The following is a 17,460-nucleotide window of genomic DNA, read 5'->3' as shown; positions in this document are numbered from 1 at the left end:
GAAGGAGAGGAGAGGATGAATATTTTCCAAAAACTGAGGACTTTTACTTTGTCCAAAAAAATGTGTCCCCAGTTAATTAAATGAAAAGCGTAAGACAGTTGTAATCTTTCCTGTAAAAGGAGAAGTCTCCCTGCGTGGAGAATTATAGTGCATGGCAGGAAGCCAGTTAGACATTCATCTTATTACCGGGCTACGAGGTTTGTTCGCGCAGGAATGTATGACTGTGAGCGACTATCAGTCTAGTTTAAGAATGCTCCTGTTCCAACATCTCAAAAATAGACTTGTGTAATATGTCTCTTTCTTGTGAGATGCAAGGCTGAAACAACTAACCCATGAATCGACAAGTAGTCTAGTATTGAAATAGTTTCTGGTATATAAATAATTCATAAATAGGCTATTTCCTAATTAGAAAGCAGAGTAAGCCCCTCGCTTTTTTTTGCCAAATCTTACAACTAGACTCTCTCCCACAATAGATACAGACGGCATCTCTGGAATAGCCCATATATGGTCATGTTTGAAAACAGTTAAGGGGGAAAACAATTTTGAAAAAAATCTAAACTTTCTCTAATTATTGAAAACCTACTTTAACAAATGCTGAATTATGAACATAGTGTTAAACTAAATAAAGATACAAATACATGGAGAGGAGCAAAGTGGTTCAACAGCCCATAAATACATAAAAAAATGTGAATAAGCCTGATTTAGACTTGACTTTATTTATGTGTGATAAATAAGTTCATATTCCATCAGAAAAGGGCTAAAAAGAGTGAAAAATTGCGTTTCCCAAAAGATTCTATTTTCCCCCTCGGCGAAGCCACGCCCCCTTCTATGACGAGAGGACGTTTGTATCTATCCCAGCACCTGTCCCCCAATCAAAACTAAATAAATAAACAACCTGTCCCCCAATCAAAACTAAATAAATAAACAACCTGTCCCCCAATCAAGTTAGTGTTAGTGCTGCTGTTGTTTACATATTTTGAAATTGGTGCTTGTGTCTCATCTGCAGCTTTGTGCCCTCAGGGAGGCGATATGTCGTCCCACAGCAGAAAAGAAACCGCTATTCAAAATCCTTCATTCCGACTGCTGTCAGAAATTTAAATGACAATTGCTAGGAAGGCGGTGTTTATCTTGTTCTTTTTTTTCCCTGTCATTTTTACTGGTCCCCCTGTGTCCTGATGCACTTTCAGTTCAGTTCATGACGTCTGTACATGGTTGTATGTGTCTCCATTTACTGTTTTTTATGACCAGAGAGCAGTGAACAGAATTGCCCATTGGGATGAATAAAGTTGTTTTGATTTGATTTGTGCAACCCAAGTTAATTTGAGGCGCCTTGTTAAACCTCTAAGAGCCTCTTACACACGGTACTTTTGAGTTTGCTCTATCGAGATTTATTAAATTGGCATCGCTTTAGGTTCATGTCCAAGCACCTTTCACAGCCAAACGATTAATTGTAAAAGTATCAATGATAATAATCATTAGCCTTAGTCAGATACCTTTTCCCAGTTAAGGCGGATTCACACCAACCCAACGCCCTGTCGCCGTTTTGGGAGGGGCAGGGCGACTATTTGTCTGCTCAGGTTTTCTCGTGTCTGCCCCGTCTCATCTGTTAAGAGCAACATCTACACCGAAGCCACCTGAACCCCAGACCAAGCCCGATAGCAGCACAGTGCGCATGCAAATTGTAACAAAATGCCTCTGTCCCTGTTCAAACGGCGTTTAGTGGTAGTAGTCACAGGCAAGTGAACTGTATTCTCAGAGAGTCACCTTTTTATTTATTCCATAAGACAGTTCATATATTTTTTTCCGGCTAGTTGATTAAACAGTGTGTAGCACGAGCTAAATTTAGAGAGTTGAATAGCTTAAAAACATAGTCCCTCTTCCCATGCAGGAGGTATATTGTTTACCTACCTACTTTTTTCTCCGTATTTAACTTTCCAAATTTCTCAATATTTCATGTTTATGTTACAGTTACAGTTACCCCATGGATACTTCCAATGAAAAAAAAAAATCAATTCATTCATATATACTGGCCCCAGGTGTGAAAGAGACCACCCTCCGCATTATAGACAATCTGAAAACAACCAATATGCGTGTCCCAGCGGTGAGGGCAGCGTGTCACTCTGGGTGCATGTATCCGATTGAGCCTGACAGTGGGCGCCTGTGTGCAGTGAGCAGTGGCTATCCCTTTGGCACACTGGGCGTAACAGCTGCCGAGCCCGCCCCTCCACCATGGCACCACCACCCGCCCCGTTCCAGCTGCCACAGGGGCTGCTGCGGTGACATAAGCCCAGCCTCGCCCCCCTCCGCTGCCAGCCTGCCAATCACGTGACACGCGCTGCTAGTCACAACGCGTTACCGTCTCCTCAGCCCGCACAGCTCAGAGGAAGCGCAGCATTCACGGTTTCTATCTGAGCGTCTTGAGGTGTTTGACAGTGGCAATATTTAATATGATACCGGTTCATGGATGAGAGAGTGTTGTTTATCTGTCTGAAGCAGGCACAGGTTGAGATTATAATCTGGGAATGTCCAAGGTTTATAGAATTCAAATCAAGTTATCTTCAGGAGAACAGACTGAACGTTCATCATTTCCCTGCATTCAGCTCTCGAGGAAGGATTAGTTCAGCTGTACATAATTTACTAACCTGCATGGTTAATGCATGTTTGTGCAAAGGCAGAACTCAGTTGGCCCATTTCCAGTGCATATGTCGCAGTATGGTACAATATATGGATCATTATGATATTAGTTTGGTGCGGCGATTAGATTTGTGAAAGGTTGTATAATAAATAAACATGTTTACAATGCCCTTTTTACACATGTCGAGAAACATTACCATTTCAGCAGAAACTGAAAAGGTTTGCTTTGCTGAGGTCTAGAACATATGGCCAGTAGGTTTTATTCCTTGTGGAGACCTTGTTGTTTGTTATTTTCAGACACTATATTGCCTCAATATCGGCAGTCATAATTTGCCAATTGCAACCATTAGCCCTGGTTTTGTTAGAAAGGAGATATTTTGTACATAATGATGATCTGGCATTAGTTAGACCTGGCTGCTCCTAAGTGAAATATCGATGTGGTTTGTTTAGCCCTTAAGCACTGATTGGCCTAACAATTTCCTTACTGACACATTATCCCCCACTTTATCAGGATTTGGGACTGGCAGAAAGCTTGCCAACATTAGAAAAGCATGATTTATTGCACAATGTGTTGTTGGGTTGATTTTCTATTTATTTGTGTGTTATGTAATGCTTGAGTTATACCCTCAACATAACACGTGCTGTATAATATTAGCATTATAGTTTACTGAGTCACTTTGCACTTAAGTGGATTTAGATTGTGACTTACATCATAACATGGAGTAAATGTTTAGCAGTGTGACTCAAATGTCCATCCAGCTGTGGATAATGCAGGAGCCCTGACAGAAACCACTGTCACAGTCTCAACAGATCACGCAGGTCAGCGGATCTATGGACAGATGTGTCTTCTACAGCGTTTACTCCATGATTGTAATCCAGCTACTGATTACTGACTCACCTTCTAAAAGTGATCAAGTTACTTATTTGATTACTCTTGATTACTCTTGCCCCACTTACTGTAGTTTTTCGCAGAACGGACCACGATGTTCTTTGCTTTCAACCAGATCAACTCAAAATAATGTCTGTATTTCAGTAATCCACTACAATAACGCTGCTCTTTTGCATGTGTTAACTTTTTGGCCATATTTGATGTGACGATCAGAAATGCACAATTAATCACAATTTGAAACCGCAAAGGCTGCAATTATTTTGGTAAAAGGCTGTATACTAAAGCAAACTACGTATCATGCCGCCACTCGTCATATTATGTGCAATTTTCATGCCATGAAAGTCATCAGGAATAGAGCATACATTGATAGCTACTGCCTCAACTCATTTCTATCTCTCACAACGCCGCCAACACACCCTGATTGTTTACATGAATTGATTATATGTGTTTTAAAGTTTGTGTGCATTTAGCTGTACTGGATGGCAAAGTGACGAAAGGCAGGCCATATAAATGCAAAGCACTGGCTCTTCTACGTTTGCTGTCGATAAAAATGATCTATATTTCAAAAAGAACAAAACAGGGCTGTCATGTCTGACCACTTTGGCAGATGACATTCTTGTGATTGAGGTGAATCATTGTCATCACTGTGTTCTCACGGTAGCTTCTAGATGTGGCAAGGTTGGGTTTTTGAGATGGTGCATTACAAGTACCATATTTCTAAGACTTAAATTCCTGCCCTACTTTCTCTTAGTGTAGTGAATGCCAGAAATGTCTGTTGTCGATAATTAAGTAAGTGCTTTGTTTGTGGTGATATAGAAATAAATCAGGATAATCAATCTTGTGAGTAAAAAAGGTTTTACTTTTGGGGATGACAATACTTGAACAAAATACTAGCCCCTGTCCTATTTGGAAGAGGGATTACCATCCTCAATCTGAATGTTTTATTAAAGTTGATAATAATGTCAAATCTACCTATCACTTTAAATATTTCTGACCTGGCAAAGACAAAACAAGTTCTTCTGTGACACTGTCTCCTCCCCTTTCTTTTCAGGCTGAGACCTGCTTGGCTGCAACAGCTGATACTACAGTATTATACGCTGTCGGTCCTACTTTTCAGCTCTGTACAGTCCAGAAAATACTGTTTAAAGTATCTGTGCAACCCCCGAGAAGTGCACTGTGTGATCTTAACAAAATGGGACAGGCTATAGTTATTCTGCACACCATTTTAGACAATAATAACCTCTGATATTATGGTCCAGTCTGTGAACAGTCCTTGTGTAAGTTTGCATTGGCTGATGTCTTGGTGAACAATATGCAAAACTTAACTGTAGCATTGTGGAGGCAAAGTATTGCGTGTGGAAGTATTTGCAATTTTAAAGAAAGGAATGGTAATGGAGTCACTAAACATCAGTTTTAAAAGGAGGTATAGTGTTGTCAGCAAAGCCAACACTCTTTGCCTAAATATAGATATTCACCACACATATATTTAGTAACTGTCGATGCTGAACTTGCATTGACGTTTCTAACTCATTATGTAAAAGCATGATTTTGTTCCGAAAGAGAACAGTTTCCGTCAAATCATCAGCATATTCAGCGTTTAGTCACTTTGGCGCATGTGTCCTAATCTTACTGTAAGTATGAGAATGTGTCTGCCTCAGATGACAAATGCTTACCAGAATGTGGAAATGTGACATCTCTTCCTCTTGATGAACCAACACGTGTTGCAGCCAGTCGCTGTCATGTACCGTAATCTATAGCGTCCCTCTTCCTGTGGTTTAACTTTACACTTTAGTCACTAATTACTACCTGGGCACCTGATTCAGTTGCACTCTTGTTGCATCCTAGCTCCTGCTTTTACTTCATGCATCTCTATCACTTGGCTAACTTTCATTGGTGATTTTTTTAATTTTTTTACAGGGTTTCTTAGAGGTGTGAATACTGAACCTAAAACTGACATCAAAGAAATTCCAAATACAGATGGGACAATAGTAAAAAAAACAAAAAACATTTGCAATAGAACAGTCAGCAATAGTAAATGAGACTGTAGTGTCACTCTTTATTGGATCATTTGACCATTGTTATTCAATAATTTATGGCTTTTTTCCTTTTCTGACCTGAATTGCTGCACGGATTTGTTAAAATTTAAAATATACCTGATATGAAGGTCAATTTTCCCACATACACAATATGAGCAATAACAACCTGTTGTATCCTCAGACAAAGACCTTTCAGCTCTTTCTTTTTTAAATTTTCAGTCTTTATGTCCCAATAATTTTCGAGGCACCTTGCTTTTAATTAGTTCCAAGTTATTCTGTATGTTTTGTTGCATTTATTTGCTCCCCTTTCTTTTTCATGAAATAAAAATATATGCTTAATGCTGTGGCTGGATAAGGCCACGGTAGTAAACTTAATATAGCTGTTGTTTTAAGTTCTAGTTCAAGTTTCCTTGTCCCAGCACATTTGGAATTGCTTTACTACTAGGGGTGTGACAATATATCGATTTTGCGATATATTGCGATATATTGCGATATATTGCGATATTTTTGCAGGATGATACGATACCGATACCTTTGATTCCGATATTGATGCTTTAGATGCACCACTACAATTTTAAGCTCTCTAACATTGTCACACAAATATATGACTTTTAATGATAGGTTTGTCTAATTATGAATATTTTTGAAACACGACTGTGGTTTCTTGTTTATTTAAATGTAATAAAAAGTGATGCCACTGACAAAAACAGGGATCATTTATTTGTTATTTATCTACGAAAACAGGGTACAGAGCATGTGAAAACAAATGTAAATGATGAATAATATGTTAAAAAAGGTAAAAAATCATGTTTTATCATAGGTTATTTTTGTGCAATATATCGATTATTGCAGTATCGGCACATCGTAAGGTTATCGCTATCGTGAGCCATGTATCGCGTATCGTATCGTGAGGTTCCCACTCCTTTTTACTACTAGTATACTCTATTTTTCTTTCTATCTCTGCATCTTGCCATGGCGCTCGCTCAACACATCTTTGCCTATGTTGTGGTCACCCCCGACAGAACAACGACAACGAGACCCCGCTGCACTGTGCCGCGCAGTACGGACACACGCAGGTGGTCAGGCTGCTGTTGGAGGAGCTGACCGACCCCACGATGAGGAACAACAAGTTTGAGACGCCCCTGGACCTGGCCGCGCTGTACGGACGACTGGAGGTGGTACGGCTCCTGCTCAGCGCCCACCCGAATCTGCTCAGCTGCAACACCAAGAAGCACACTCCGCTCCACCTGGCCTCCCGTAACGGACACCTGCCTGTGGTGGATGTGCTGCTGGGTGCCGGCATGGATATCAACTATGAGGTGAGGGGTTTTTATGTGAGAAAGAAATGTTTTGTTTTGTGTGTGTGCAATCCTTATGTGTGAAAAAGCTTGGTAAAATCAAACTGCTGAAATGTATATATAGCACATTCCTGTCAATGGGTGAAAACTGAATGCAGTCAGAATTTAGGGTGTATTCAACTTGAAGTTTCTCAGGATTACTACAGTTAACTTTAATAAGCTTAGGTTTTCAGGTAGAGTACACGATGAGGAATAATTATCCAGTGAAATTTTTGTGTCACCTTAAAATGTATTATCATCCCTTATCAACTTGCATTTGCTCTGGTTCCCAGTATACATAACGATAAAAAAGATCACGCATTTGTGCAGAAATAGTACAACCTACAATGATCAATAACAAATTACGAGCTACGCCCTACGTTTTTAGTTTCCAAGCCAAGTCCAAGCCCATTCAGGACTACACCAGGGAAAGATTGACTAGTAAATAAAACTTATGGTGACACTTTATTTTACTGTACCCTTGATACATTGTACCAAACTAAATTTAGTGCAATGTAATGTGCTCTCTAATGTTTAATAACTTGTACTTATGGGTGTATTTGTAGTTTATAGGTATATAACTCTAACCCTAACCCTAAGGGTCTCGTGTCCTATTACATTATCTATGTAAGTACCATAGGTACAAGTTATTACAGATTGTTACAGAGCACATTGCATTAGAATACACTTTGCTAGGTACAATGTATCAAGGTACTGTAAAAAAAAAAAAAAGTGATATCAAACTTATGACTAAAACAAGAGATTGTTTTACTAGGACTAAACCAGGAACTGATCAGAATCAGATAAAACTATGACGAGGGCAGGGCGTCCACTGTCAGTAAATTACACTAAACGGATTGCACTGCACTGGTGTACCTGAATTTAAGAACCTTAGGGGTGAGAAAAATATCTAATTGCAAGTTTATGTCATATCGTGATTGCGATATTACTGCATTTAAATGTAATATTTATGTAAATCTAGATTAAGATCTCATTGCACAGTTTAAACACATACAGTATGTATATAACAAATATTAACCGCTAAACTAATAGAATCACATTTACTTCAGTACATGTTTGTTTCTTTTTCAGTACGCTTGGGAAGATTCACTAAGTCTTACATATTTTTTCTTCTGTTCATCTGGTTTTACAGCACATCCTACACTACCTCCTACTAAAGCATAAAGATTAGATTTAAAAGCCTTAAGCTCACTAGAAACATAAGACAAGATGGCCGGACTCCCCCTAGTGGCCTCTGTGGTTTGTACTAACCGTGCCATCCATCTCTCTCCAGACATCTTTCCTTTCAAGTCTGTCCTCCTTTTTTATTAGTACTAAGAGAAGAAAGTCTGCCCTGTGTCCTTTAGGCCACACTTCCTGCAGGTTTCAATTACTGAGGCCCGTGAGCTGGAGAATGAACGTCTTTGATTCCTTAGCCACAAACTAGTGTTTTACTGGGACATGCTCTTAATAAGCTTCTTTTATCTTGGGTTTTATTTGAACGTGTTCTGTCTTTACAAAGTCAGAAGAAAACATTACGTAACAAATAAGGGCATATACAACAAAAAGATGTAAAAGTAATAAGAATACCAATACTTATAGTATAGTGATAGTATAATAGTAGTAGTGCGGTTTGTCAGGTCAGAAAGTCCGATTTTTCTCTTTGTGCATCAAACAATTGAACATTTAGGGAAATATAGTGACGTACTAAGAATAATTTAGATTTTTTTTTTTTTCTGTTGAAACCTTAACTCTCAAGTATCCTCTGTGTGTGAGAACGTCTTTGGCGATATATTGTGCAGCCCTACTTTTAACCTTGTTGTTTCTCGTTTCTTTCAACTGACCACTACATGTGTGTCCTCAGACGGAGAAAGGCAGTGCCCTACATGAAGCGGCCTTATTTGGGAAGACTGATGTTGTGCAGAAGCTCCTCGTGTCAGGTCAGACAACATTAGCATCACACGTGGCCTGGTGTCATTCTCAAGTCTGTTTTCGCACAAGTTCAAACGCTTCCTTTTACATTTGCCAGGTATCGACGTGAACATGGTGGATAAGAAAGGCCTGACAGCGCTGGACATTGTCAAGGACATGCCCTCACAGAAAAACAGGGAGATCGCCGCTCTAATACAATGTAAACGCACGCAGGCTGAGACCACACCGCATTTTCTTATGTCTAATAATAACATCATTGTATTTCAATTCCCAGGTCATGTGTCAGGAAAACCTCCAGATATTGATCTCCCCCCTCCGCCTATACCTCCACCTCAAGAGAGCCCCAGCCCCAGGAAAACAAGTAAGTCTGTTCTTCCATCGTTAAAGGTGCATTATGGACATAAACCCTTTTTATTATTGCGTTTTTTACCTTTTAGTGACCCAGAGGCTGTGTGAGTGGTTAACATGGCGCCTGTACTTTCCATCGCAGTGGCTCCAGGATCAGTTGTTTTTAGGGTTCCTGGTTGGTTTTCACTGCTGACTGTCCCACTCACCAGAAAACCAACAAAGCAATTGATCCTGGAGCGTCCTAGAGGCCACTGTGATCGAAAGTAAAGGCGGCATACAGCCATTGGGTCACAAAAATATAAAGTTGTGTTTTTTTTCTATTAAAAGTTCCACAATGCACCTTTAAATAAAGAGTCTTGTATCATTCCTTCGACATGGTTTTTTCGATGCTGCACAATTTAAGCTCTTAACCCCCGCCTGAACCGACCACATTTTCTCCGGTTTGGCTTTGCCCAAATCTAAAATCGTCTTGGAAAAAAAGTCAAAGCAGCGACAAAAACAAGACAAAAATGTAAATGGCAACCAAAAAGCCACAAAAAATTGACAAAAATGCAACAAAAAAGTGACAGAAGAGTGATGATGAAAAAAGTCGAAAAGGTGACAGCAACACGACAACAATGCGAGGAAAGAGATTGTTAATTTTGTATATTTCAAATGAAGCGTTACTCTGGCCCACAGGCTATAAGCTCCTGTCTAGAGATGCACCGAGTATTGAGTATCTGCTTTCTTAAAAGTGGCATTCTCTGAGTGAAACATTTAAATGACTCTTTTCTCCATTTTAAGATCAATTAAGTCATATTTTATTGTCATGATATTACAGATCAATTATCAATTAGGCTATATCTATTGATAAACATTTAACAAGGATCACTGGACTTTTCTACACTAAATATCCTTGGGTATATGACAAGCTTTAGGTTACATTAATATTAACTAAGTGATCTGAACATTACAAATATGTTACATCAGTTATTTCTTAAACTAAAATACAAACACTTCAACAGTGGTCGATTTTATTTTATTAGGCTACTTTAGGTATTTTTATGTTTCTGTCCCAGCTTTGATTAGTTTTCGTTAGCATGCTAGCTTTAGTATACTGATCCTAACCGAGGCGTTTAGAAAAAATGAGTATGCATGCTAACTCAGCGATTGAATTCTCCTGGCTCTTAGCTTTCCAATGACATACTGTAAGCCCATATTCACTTAGACTAGGTGGTAAAAGTTATGTTTTTAAAGCATTGAGAGCCAAAACTGGTATCGGTTCAGTATCGGATATTTTGTAGCCGATACCTAATATGGTATTTTTTTCAGTATCAGCTCCGCTCTCCGATACCAGTATCACATCGGTGCATGCCTACTCCAGCCGAGAAGCTTTTAGATTTGGGTAAAGCCGAATTGGAGAAATTGTGCTCTTGTAAATGTGAGGGGTAAGAGGCTAAATGAATGGCTCTATAACCTTCCATGGTTTGTCTTGTGTAGGTGAGCTGGAGAAGATGAGTGAGCTGATCTCAGGGCTGGCCCCGGGACCAGAGGAGGAGTGTCCTTACGAGGCGTTGTTTGAGGCGACCTCCTGTCACTCTCTGGACAGCCTCACCAGCGGCAAGTCCTCTGACCGCGACTCAGGACGGCCCGACAGCGAGGCCGGAAAGGTAACGTTTTCAGACTTCCTGTATTAACTGTGTATATGGTATTTTCATTAGCGCTATCTTTAAAGGAAAATCCACAAGTGTCGTATCTGAAATATGTATCTATTGCTAGCTGTAGAAGGTTGTGATGTCACCTGAAGCAATGTCGAGGCTCACTGAAATACTGTGTCTAATATTTAGCTGCCACTAGGGGGAGATAGCATCCCATTTTGTCCATTGCTGTGCCACACTTTTTCTGCCATGTGCACTTGCATATTAATTGACAGAACCTGCATTAAATACATACTGTTCATTTTATGCGTGCAGAAAGAGCGAGTGGGCGCTTTGTCTCATCCTGGTGCTGGTCAAGAGGAGGAAGTGAGCTCTGAGGTAAGGGCATATTTGCACCCTATGCAGAATCATGTCATTGTAGGCCTCTTGTCTGTCCCAGTTGTGTGTGCTTCCTTCCATGTGCTATGTCATACTGTGCTTCTCTCCCATCATAAACATTTATTTGATGTTTCAATATAAATACTGACCTTTTTTTTTTTTACTCCACATGTGTTTCATCAGGCCCTGTACACCAACAGCAGCATTGATGAGAGAGCAGAGCAGGCGGAGGAGTACGAGGACCACACGTATGAACTGTTGCTGACCGCCCAGACCAAAGTCCCTCCCCCCAGTCAGGACTCTCTGTCACATAAAGGTAAAGCTATCCATTTTTCTGTCGTTGTAAACTGTACACATTTATTAAAATGCTTTTGGACTAAAGTGGAAACTAAAACTAGAAATTTAGATTAGATTAGGTTCAGCTGCTGATGTTGTAAATGCCTTCCTTTGGGCAATTTATGAGTCATTCACTTCTGATAATGTTTGCACTTAAATCTTCTTTTGCCATCTTTCCCTGTTGGGAAATGGTAAAAAAAAGAAATAGTTTGTTTTCTCTGTATGATTCATTTTTTGTCACAACCGATAGATCACCTCACAGGGTCCAGTAGGGCTGAACGATATGGACAAAATTTCATATCTCGATATTCATGCCAGATATCTCGCTATCGATACGATATAACTGTGGGTTAGGTGAAAACCAAGCATTTTTCAGAAAAATAAAAAACATAATAATAAAGTGTGCAGTTTTATTGATGAAAATCTATATTGTTTATATCTTGCTTTTTTTTCCATTTTTATGTTTTGAATGTTCATATCTCGATATCAATACGATAAAGATACATCGTTGCTTGTTCGATATTAATATCTTGAATGTTTATATATCGATATGATGCATTGTTTTAATGTATTACCTAAGAAAAAACACTCAGTGCTCCAGACTAACATATTGGTTTTCCCTGCCAACTGTACATTGTGATTTTATTGTAATTGAAACTTTGATTGCTTTTGTCAATTGATTAACTCATTTATTGACCACATATTTACTTATTGTGAATATAAATGCTCCTCTATCTTCTTTCTTCAGATGGTACGGCCAATGCAGTACAGTCTTCCAATAACGTTCTACCTCAGGTATTTAATTACTGCACATCATACCTGCTGTATACACTTTCTGTACTGCTGCTCTAGTTTTAAGTGATGTATGTAGTGATCTGATTTATTTAATCATAGTCTATAGAAAGCCAAAGCTTGCAGTTAATTTGCATATGCTAATTTTCAACTCCTGTCTCTTCGGCTTTTCTGTTGCTACACTTCACAACACATAAATTCATAACAACACGGCAAATTTATTTCCCGGTTAGATAAGAGTTTTCCATTGTACCTCATTAAGCGCCATTCACCCAAAACATTTATATTTCTTATTAACGTGTCATTGTGTTATATCTGCTTTGTGTTCCTTCAGCGTAAACCCTGTGTCCCAAACAACATTAAAACTTCCTGCAGGACAAGAGAGAGCCTGCACCCTCCCGCTCGGCTCGTCCCGCGGGTGTCAGGAGGAGGTGAGTGCAGCCACTGTCCTCATTTCTGACACTAACCAATAGTCGCTGCTGCAGGGAAGAGCTGTATGAATAAGGGAAATTGGACTGGATGCATTAGAAAATCCAATACATTGAATATCAAAGACCCAGAAGTGAGAAGCACGTTTAAATTGGTTGGGCCGATATTGGCTGCCTTGGATTAGGTCTGCCAGGGAATGCATGAGTGGCATTTTCAAGCAGCACAGCGGATTTGGCTTGTCGAGAGCAGGCTGATTGACATTCCTTGGCAAGTGGGCAAGCTCGTCTCCCTGTGCCAGTGTGTAAGAGAATGCTTCATCAGATTGCAGAGTTCCTATTGGACATTCTCATCCCAACCTAAAGTTGGATATGCCGTGTCATCCGGTCAAGCATGCCCGTCTTTCAGCTAGCACATACTCATCTCCAAATTCATGAAACATTTGTCAAGTATGAAGTTATGTCTGACCAATCGGTTGTGCACTCCTGGTCTCACAGCCCAATAGTTGGTGAATTGAGGGTCGGGTGAGGTGCTAGACCCGAGTAACACTTACTGTTTAGTCAAAATGGTAATGCTTTTATGGTCGGTATCTCTATAATTACAAGAACTATCTCTGACACAAAGTTCAAGTTTTACCAACTCAAATGAACAGAGGTGAAGAGTTTTGTTTTTTGTTTCTAGTAGCAGCCTAATGTATTGAACTTACTGTAGTTTTTGCATAATGAGCATTTGTAGATCAGAATTTTCTAATCTTTGCCCTCCATCTGAAATTTTTATGTGATCAAAGGTGAATGCGCCAGTGACCCTCAGATGTTCACGGCTACAGCAGCAGCTCCTTTGTTGGAGCAGCATGTTTAGCACCTTAACTCTGCGGAGTCTAAATATAACCACAGAGAAAGTGGTGACATTGACAAAGAGCATTTCCTCCAGTGTTTGCTCCTCAGTAAGTGGTGAGCACGTGCAGCTCAACACTTCACCTGCTGGTTGCTAGGTCAGCATTTGTCACTGTGGGCATCATATGGTGTGTAATTTATCTTCCGAAAGTCTGATATTGAAAGCTAAGCAGGTTGGGCCTGGTTTGGACAAGGATGGGAGACCGTGAGGGAATACCAACCTTTTTGAATGTTGTCTGTGTGTGCGCTTGGGGCTGGTGATAGTTGGGGAGTCTATTGGGCAGCAGTGGCTACGCTACATCTTCCCATCTCTGAGTGTGGAGTGAATGAAAAATTGTCACTTGGGCAGCACTTTGGGGACTGTCTACCAAAGTGCTACACAAGTAAGATTCCCTTCTAGTGAGGACACGGACATAAATTGTCGCATGGTTTTTTAAGTCTTCCAGAAATCAAGTTTAGTACATTTCTTCTTAATTTGAACTTCATTGCTATGTAAATAAATAGATAAATAAAATAAAACAAAACAAAACAAATACTCATAACTGTAGAACTAGAATTATGAAGTGTCTTGCTTAGGGGAACAACAACAGCATGCAATAGCATAGTCTCACATGCCCCAGTACTTCAGTCTATCTTATGAATGTCCTTTTGGCATTAATGACCGGCACTGCAACAGATGTCCCCAGGAGCTAAAGGCAGAAGGCACCTGTTTCACTATAATGCAAAATGTTTATTTTACTGGCACCCATAAAGCAATGGCATTGCAGACTTTATAGAGTTTACTGTACAGCTTTTGTTTTCTCATAAAACATTTGCGGTGGTCAGCCCATAGTTAAATGTGTTTCATATCACTTAGAAAAACAGCAGATTGTTCCACAAGTAGAGCATGACTTGATGGTGAGGTGAGGATTTGCAAAAACAAACATGACCGCATAACTAAGATATGAGGTGACATCAGCCTAAGAGCTCAAATAACACTAGATAGAGTTTTATATGAAACAATTTGGTAGTGTGTAATAAAGCTGATGTGCATCATTAATGCATTGTCATTGCTTACGCAATATGCATATAAAACACAGATTCCATTTGCATTGCCAAAGGCTTGCTGCTTGCTTGATCTCAGGGGAGCAGGGCTTTGTTAGTATGAAATAGATTTTCCATTTTTGCCTCACCCCAGAACAGTGGCTAATATCTAATTGTGCAGTAGGTGGGGTTATGGCAGTCCCCACGAGTGGCCTGAGGTTAAAAAAATCTGTAGCTTGTGTGATGAATCAGTCCTAGATTTCAACTACATGAGCGAGAGGAGGCTCCTGAAGATAGAAGCAAAACATCCGCAACTCACACAACTCTATCCAGTTAACAATATTTGAAAATCTCTACTTCAATGGATAATTCCTGTTCGATTGATGACCTACACAAGCATCTGTCAATAGCCAAAGAATGCAAATACAGTTTCTCCTCTGTCATGCAGCCCTCAAAATATTTAGTATAGCATATTCCTTATGCCATCCCTAGTATCCATAGGGTTAACCGCCTGCGTAAGCCCGGGCAGCTCAGTGATGGCTCACAGGGCGTTCACACTTGTGCTGCCAAACTGAGGGTGGGTTTTTGGATGTGTGTCCTACACTCATTTAACTCCATTACACATACAAACACCCACACTGCACTTTCCACTTGTTTTCATCTGGGACCGAGTAGGGCGTTGGTTCTCACACTCCCCTGTTGCAAATGACCCCAGACAAGTCTACAAGAAACCATCTTTAGTGGATAGAATGATCTAAGGATTTTTCTTTTTTTCTTTTTTTAGCAGTTTAGCGATTACTTTGAAGTCTCAATATTCTAGATTGGATACAACTTTTAGCTCTTCCCAAAGATAAGTGATAACAGATGGTTGGTGCTCTCGCCTCTCATTAAGGGGCAATAGGGTCCCCCCTTATACCTAAATGAGTAAAATAATTAAATAACTGGTCACACTTTATAGATGGCAATAGAAATCGCACGGTAGCTCGGAATAAAACTATAATCACTATGTTATTACACTTTTGCTATTTTCCTCCTATTGTTATGCTATTACTGCTGTATAGTGCAAACCTTTATTATTGCTTTCCCCACAAACCTCTGCTCACAGTTACCATGTTACAAATGACCCCTGCCTTGTTTACGGAGCGTTTCTGACCAACACTTAAAAGGACAAAACGATGTAACCAAACACTTGTTTCCTGTTCTAGATCCTTGTCACCGAACACCGTGACCCAGTCGCCTCTGCTTAGACAGTCAGGGCACACACGCACGTCACCTCCCCATGTGTCTCGGGCCTAATTATCGGCAGCCGGGGAGAGAGGGGTGGGATTGGCCGATTCAAATTTCCATTCCACAGCCGCCATTACGGGGCTAGAATTAGAAACGAGAAACAGAGGAGGTTGAGTGACACACGACAGACAGACAACAACAACAACACAGTCTTCCACGGCGAAGCAGAGGGTTAGAGAGTGCGGCGCTCGAGACTAGGCGTAGTGGAGTTTTGGCTATTAGGCGACAAGTGTTCGTATAGAGGGAGGATGGAAAAGAGGCGTATTTGGATGTGATTCTGGTGGGGAGAGGGAGGAGAGGGAAACAGTCGTGCTTGTGCTTGACATTCAGGCAGGAGGGGGTTTTACTGCACAAGAACAGCTGATGTAAGTGCTACTGCCTTTGGTTATTTGTTTTAGTCTAGAGAGCGAGGAATGAGGTGAGACAAATGTCTTCGACCAATGCAAATATTTATTTGTAGAAGGTCATGAGTTTTTGTTTGTTTTAATCTATTTTGTGTGGCAGTTCATGGTTAAGATTGATGAGTGTTTTGCAGGAAGATGTTTAGCCTGAAGGTTTCCATTATGTTGATTTGGAGAAACTGCAATAAAACTTTAGCAAATACTGAGTGCTTTTGTATTGCAATGATTTTTGCCTAAACGCCTTAAGAAAGGATGTGTTTTTCACAGTTTTATGCCTTGATTTTTTCCTCAACTATTTAACACTGGGCATTTAGTTCATGACTCCTCAAGTTCCTCAGGAGGAGTAGATAGAAAGACTACAAGCTGTGTTAGGAATTTTGTTTTTTCTTTAGTCAGCGTACATCCTCTTATTCTCTCCCTCGTTCGCTCTCTTCTCCCTCCTGGTTGGAAACAATTACAGATCTGTTTGCAGCTCATGTGTGGGTGGATTTAGCGCTGCTCTAAGTCTCTCCCCCTCAGCTAGAAGTCCACTTTGCTCAACTTGTCTTGCTTCTCTCTCCGCTCATGTTGTGTCCTCCTCTCTCTCTTTCTGTCAAGACTCGGGCCAACTAGAGGGAGCAGGTTTCCCCGAACAGTTCACCGGCCTCCTTCACGGATCATCACCTGTTTTCGAATGCCAAGAGGAGCCTTTCCGAATCCCCGGTCAATCAACCAATCAAAGCCCGTCTCCGAAAGTCAACCAGGAAGTGTCGGCGGCTGCGTCTTCTTCTCCGTCTTCATCATCATCACCTAGCCGACCCAACATGGCCGCCATCCTGACAGACTGTGATCCCAAAGCTATTTACGCCACTGTGAACAAGGAACCAAAAGACTCAGGAGCAGGGGCAGCGTCTGGCTGTCGGACACGCCCGCCCGGAGACCTAAAGCTGGCAAGGAGCCTTTCCAAATCGGACTCAGATCTCTTGGTTTCACCCCCGAACGAAGAGGAGGGAGGACTGGGCAACCGGAGCGAGTCTGTGTCCAACTGTAGCGCCGTGAAGAAGAGGCTGGAGAAGTCCCCCTCCTTCACCTCTGAATGGGACGAGGTATGTGGAACTTTCAACATATAACG

At 40.6% G+C, this 17,460-nt stretch overlaps 1 protein-coding gene across 5 annotated transcripts in view; it reads left to right on the top strand.

Moving 5' to 3' along the window:
• LOC306963927 (ankyrin repeat and SAM domain-containing protein 1A) overlaps positions 1-17,460 on the top strand; it is a 59,501-nt gene that overhangs the window by 17,517 nt on the left and 24,524 nt on the right. For all 5 annotated transcript variants that reach the window (XM_079557692.1, XM_079557691.1, XM_079557695.1 and 2 more), the window contains exons 4-13: positions 6,582-6,878; positions 8,761-8,836; positions 8,926-9,027; positions 9,103-9,189; positions 10,656-10,825; positions 11,129-11,191; positions 11,375-11,507; positions 12,276-12,322; positions 12,654-12,750; positions 16,947-17,434. In XM_079557692.1, coding sequence (XP_079413818.1) covers positions 6,582-6,878; positions 8,761-8,836; positions 8,926-9,027; positions 9,103-9,189; positions 10,656-10,825; positions 11,129-11,191; positions 11,375-11,507; positions 12,276-12,322; positions 12,654-12,750; positions 16,947-17,434 — 1,560 coding nt within the window. The remainder of the gene's footprint in view (positions 1-6,581; positions 6,879-8,760; positions 8,837-8,925; positions 9,028-9,102; positions 9,190-10,655; positions 10,826-11,128; positions 11,192-11,374; positions 11,508-12,275; positions 12,323-12,653; positions 12,751-16,946; positions 17,435-17,460) is intronic.

This window comes from Gobius niger (assembly GCF_951799975.1).
Source record: "Gobius niger genome assembly, chromosome: 6".
In the NCBI taxonomy this organism is placed as follows: domain Eukaryota; kingdom Metazoa; phylum Chordata; class Actinopteri; order Gobiiformes; family Gobiidae; genus Gobius; species Gobius niger.
Note: the sequence above shows the minus strand (reverse complement) of the source record. Positions and strands in the feature narration are given on the sequence as shown.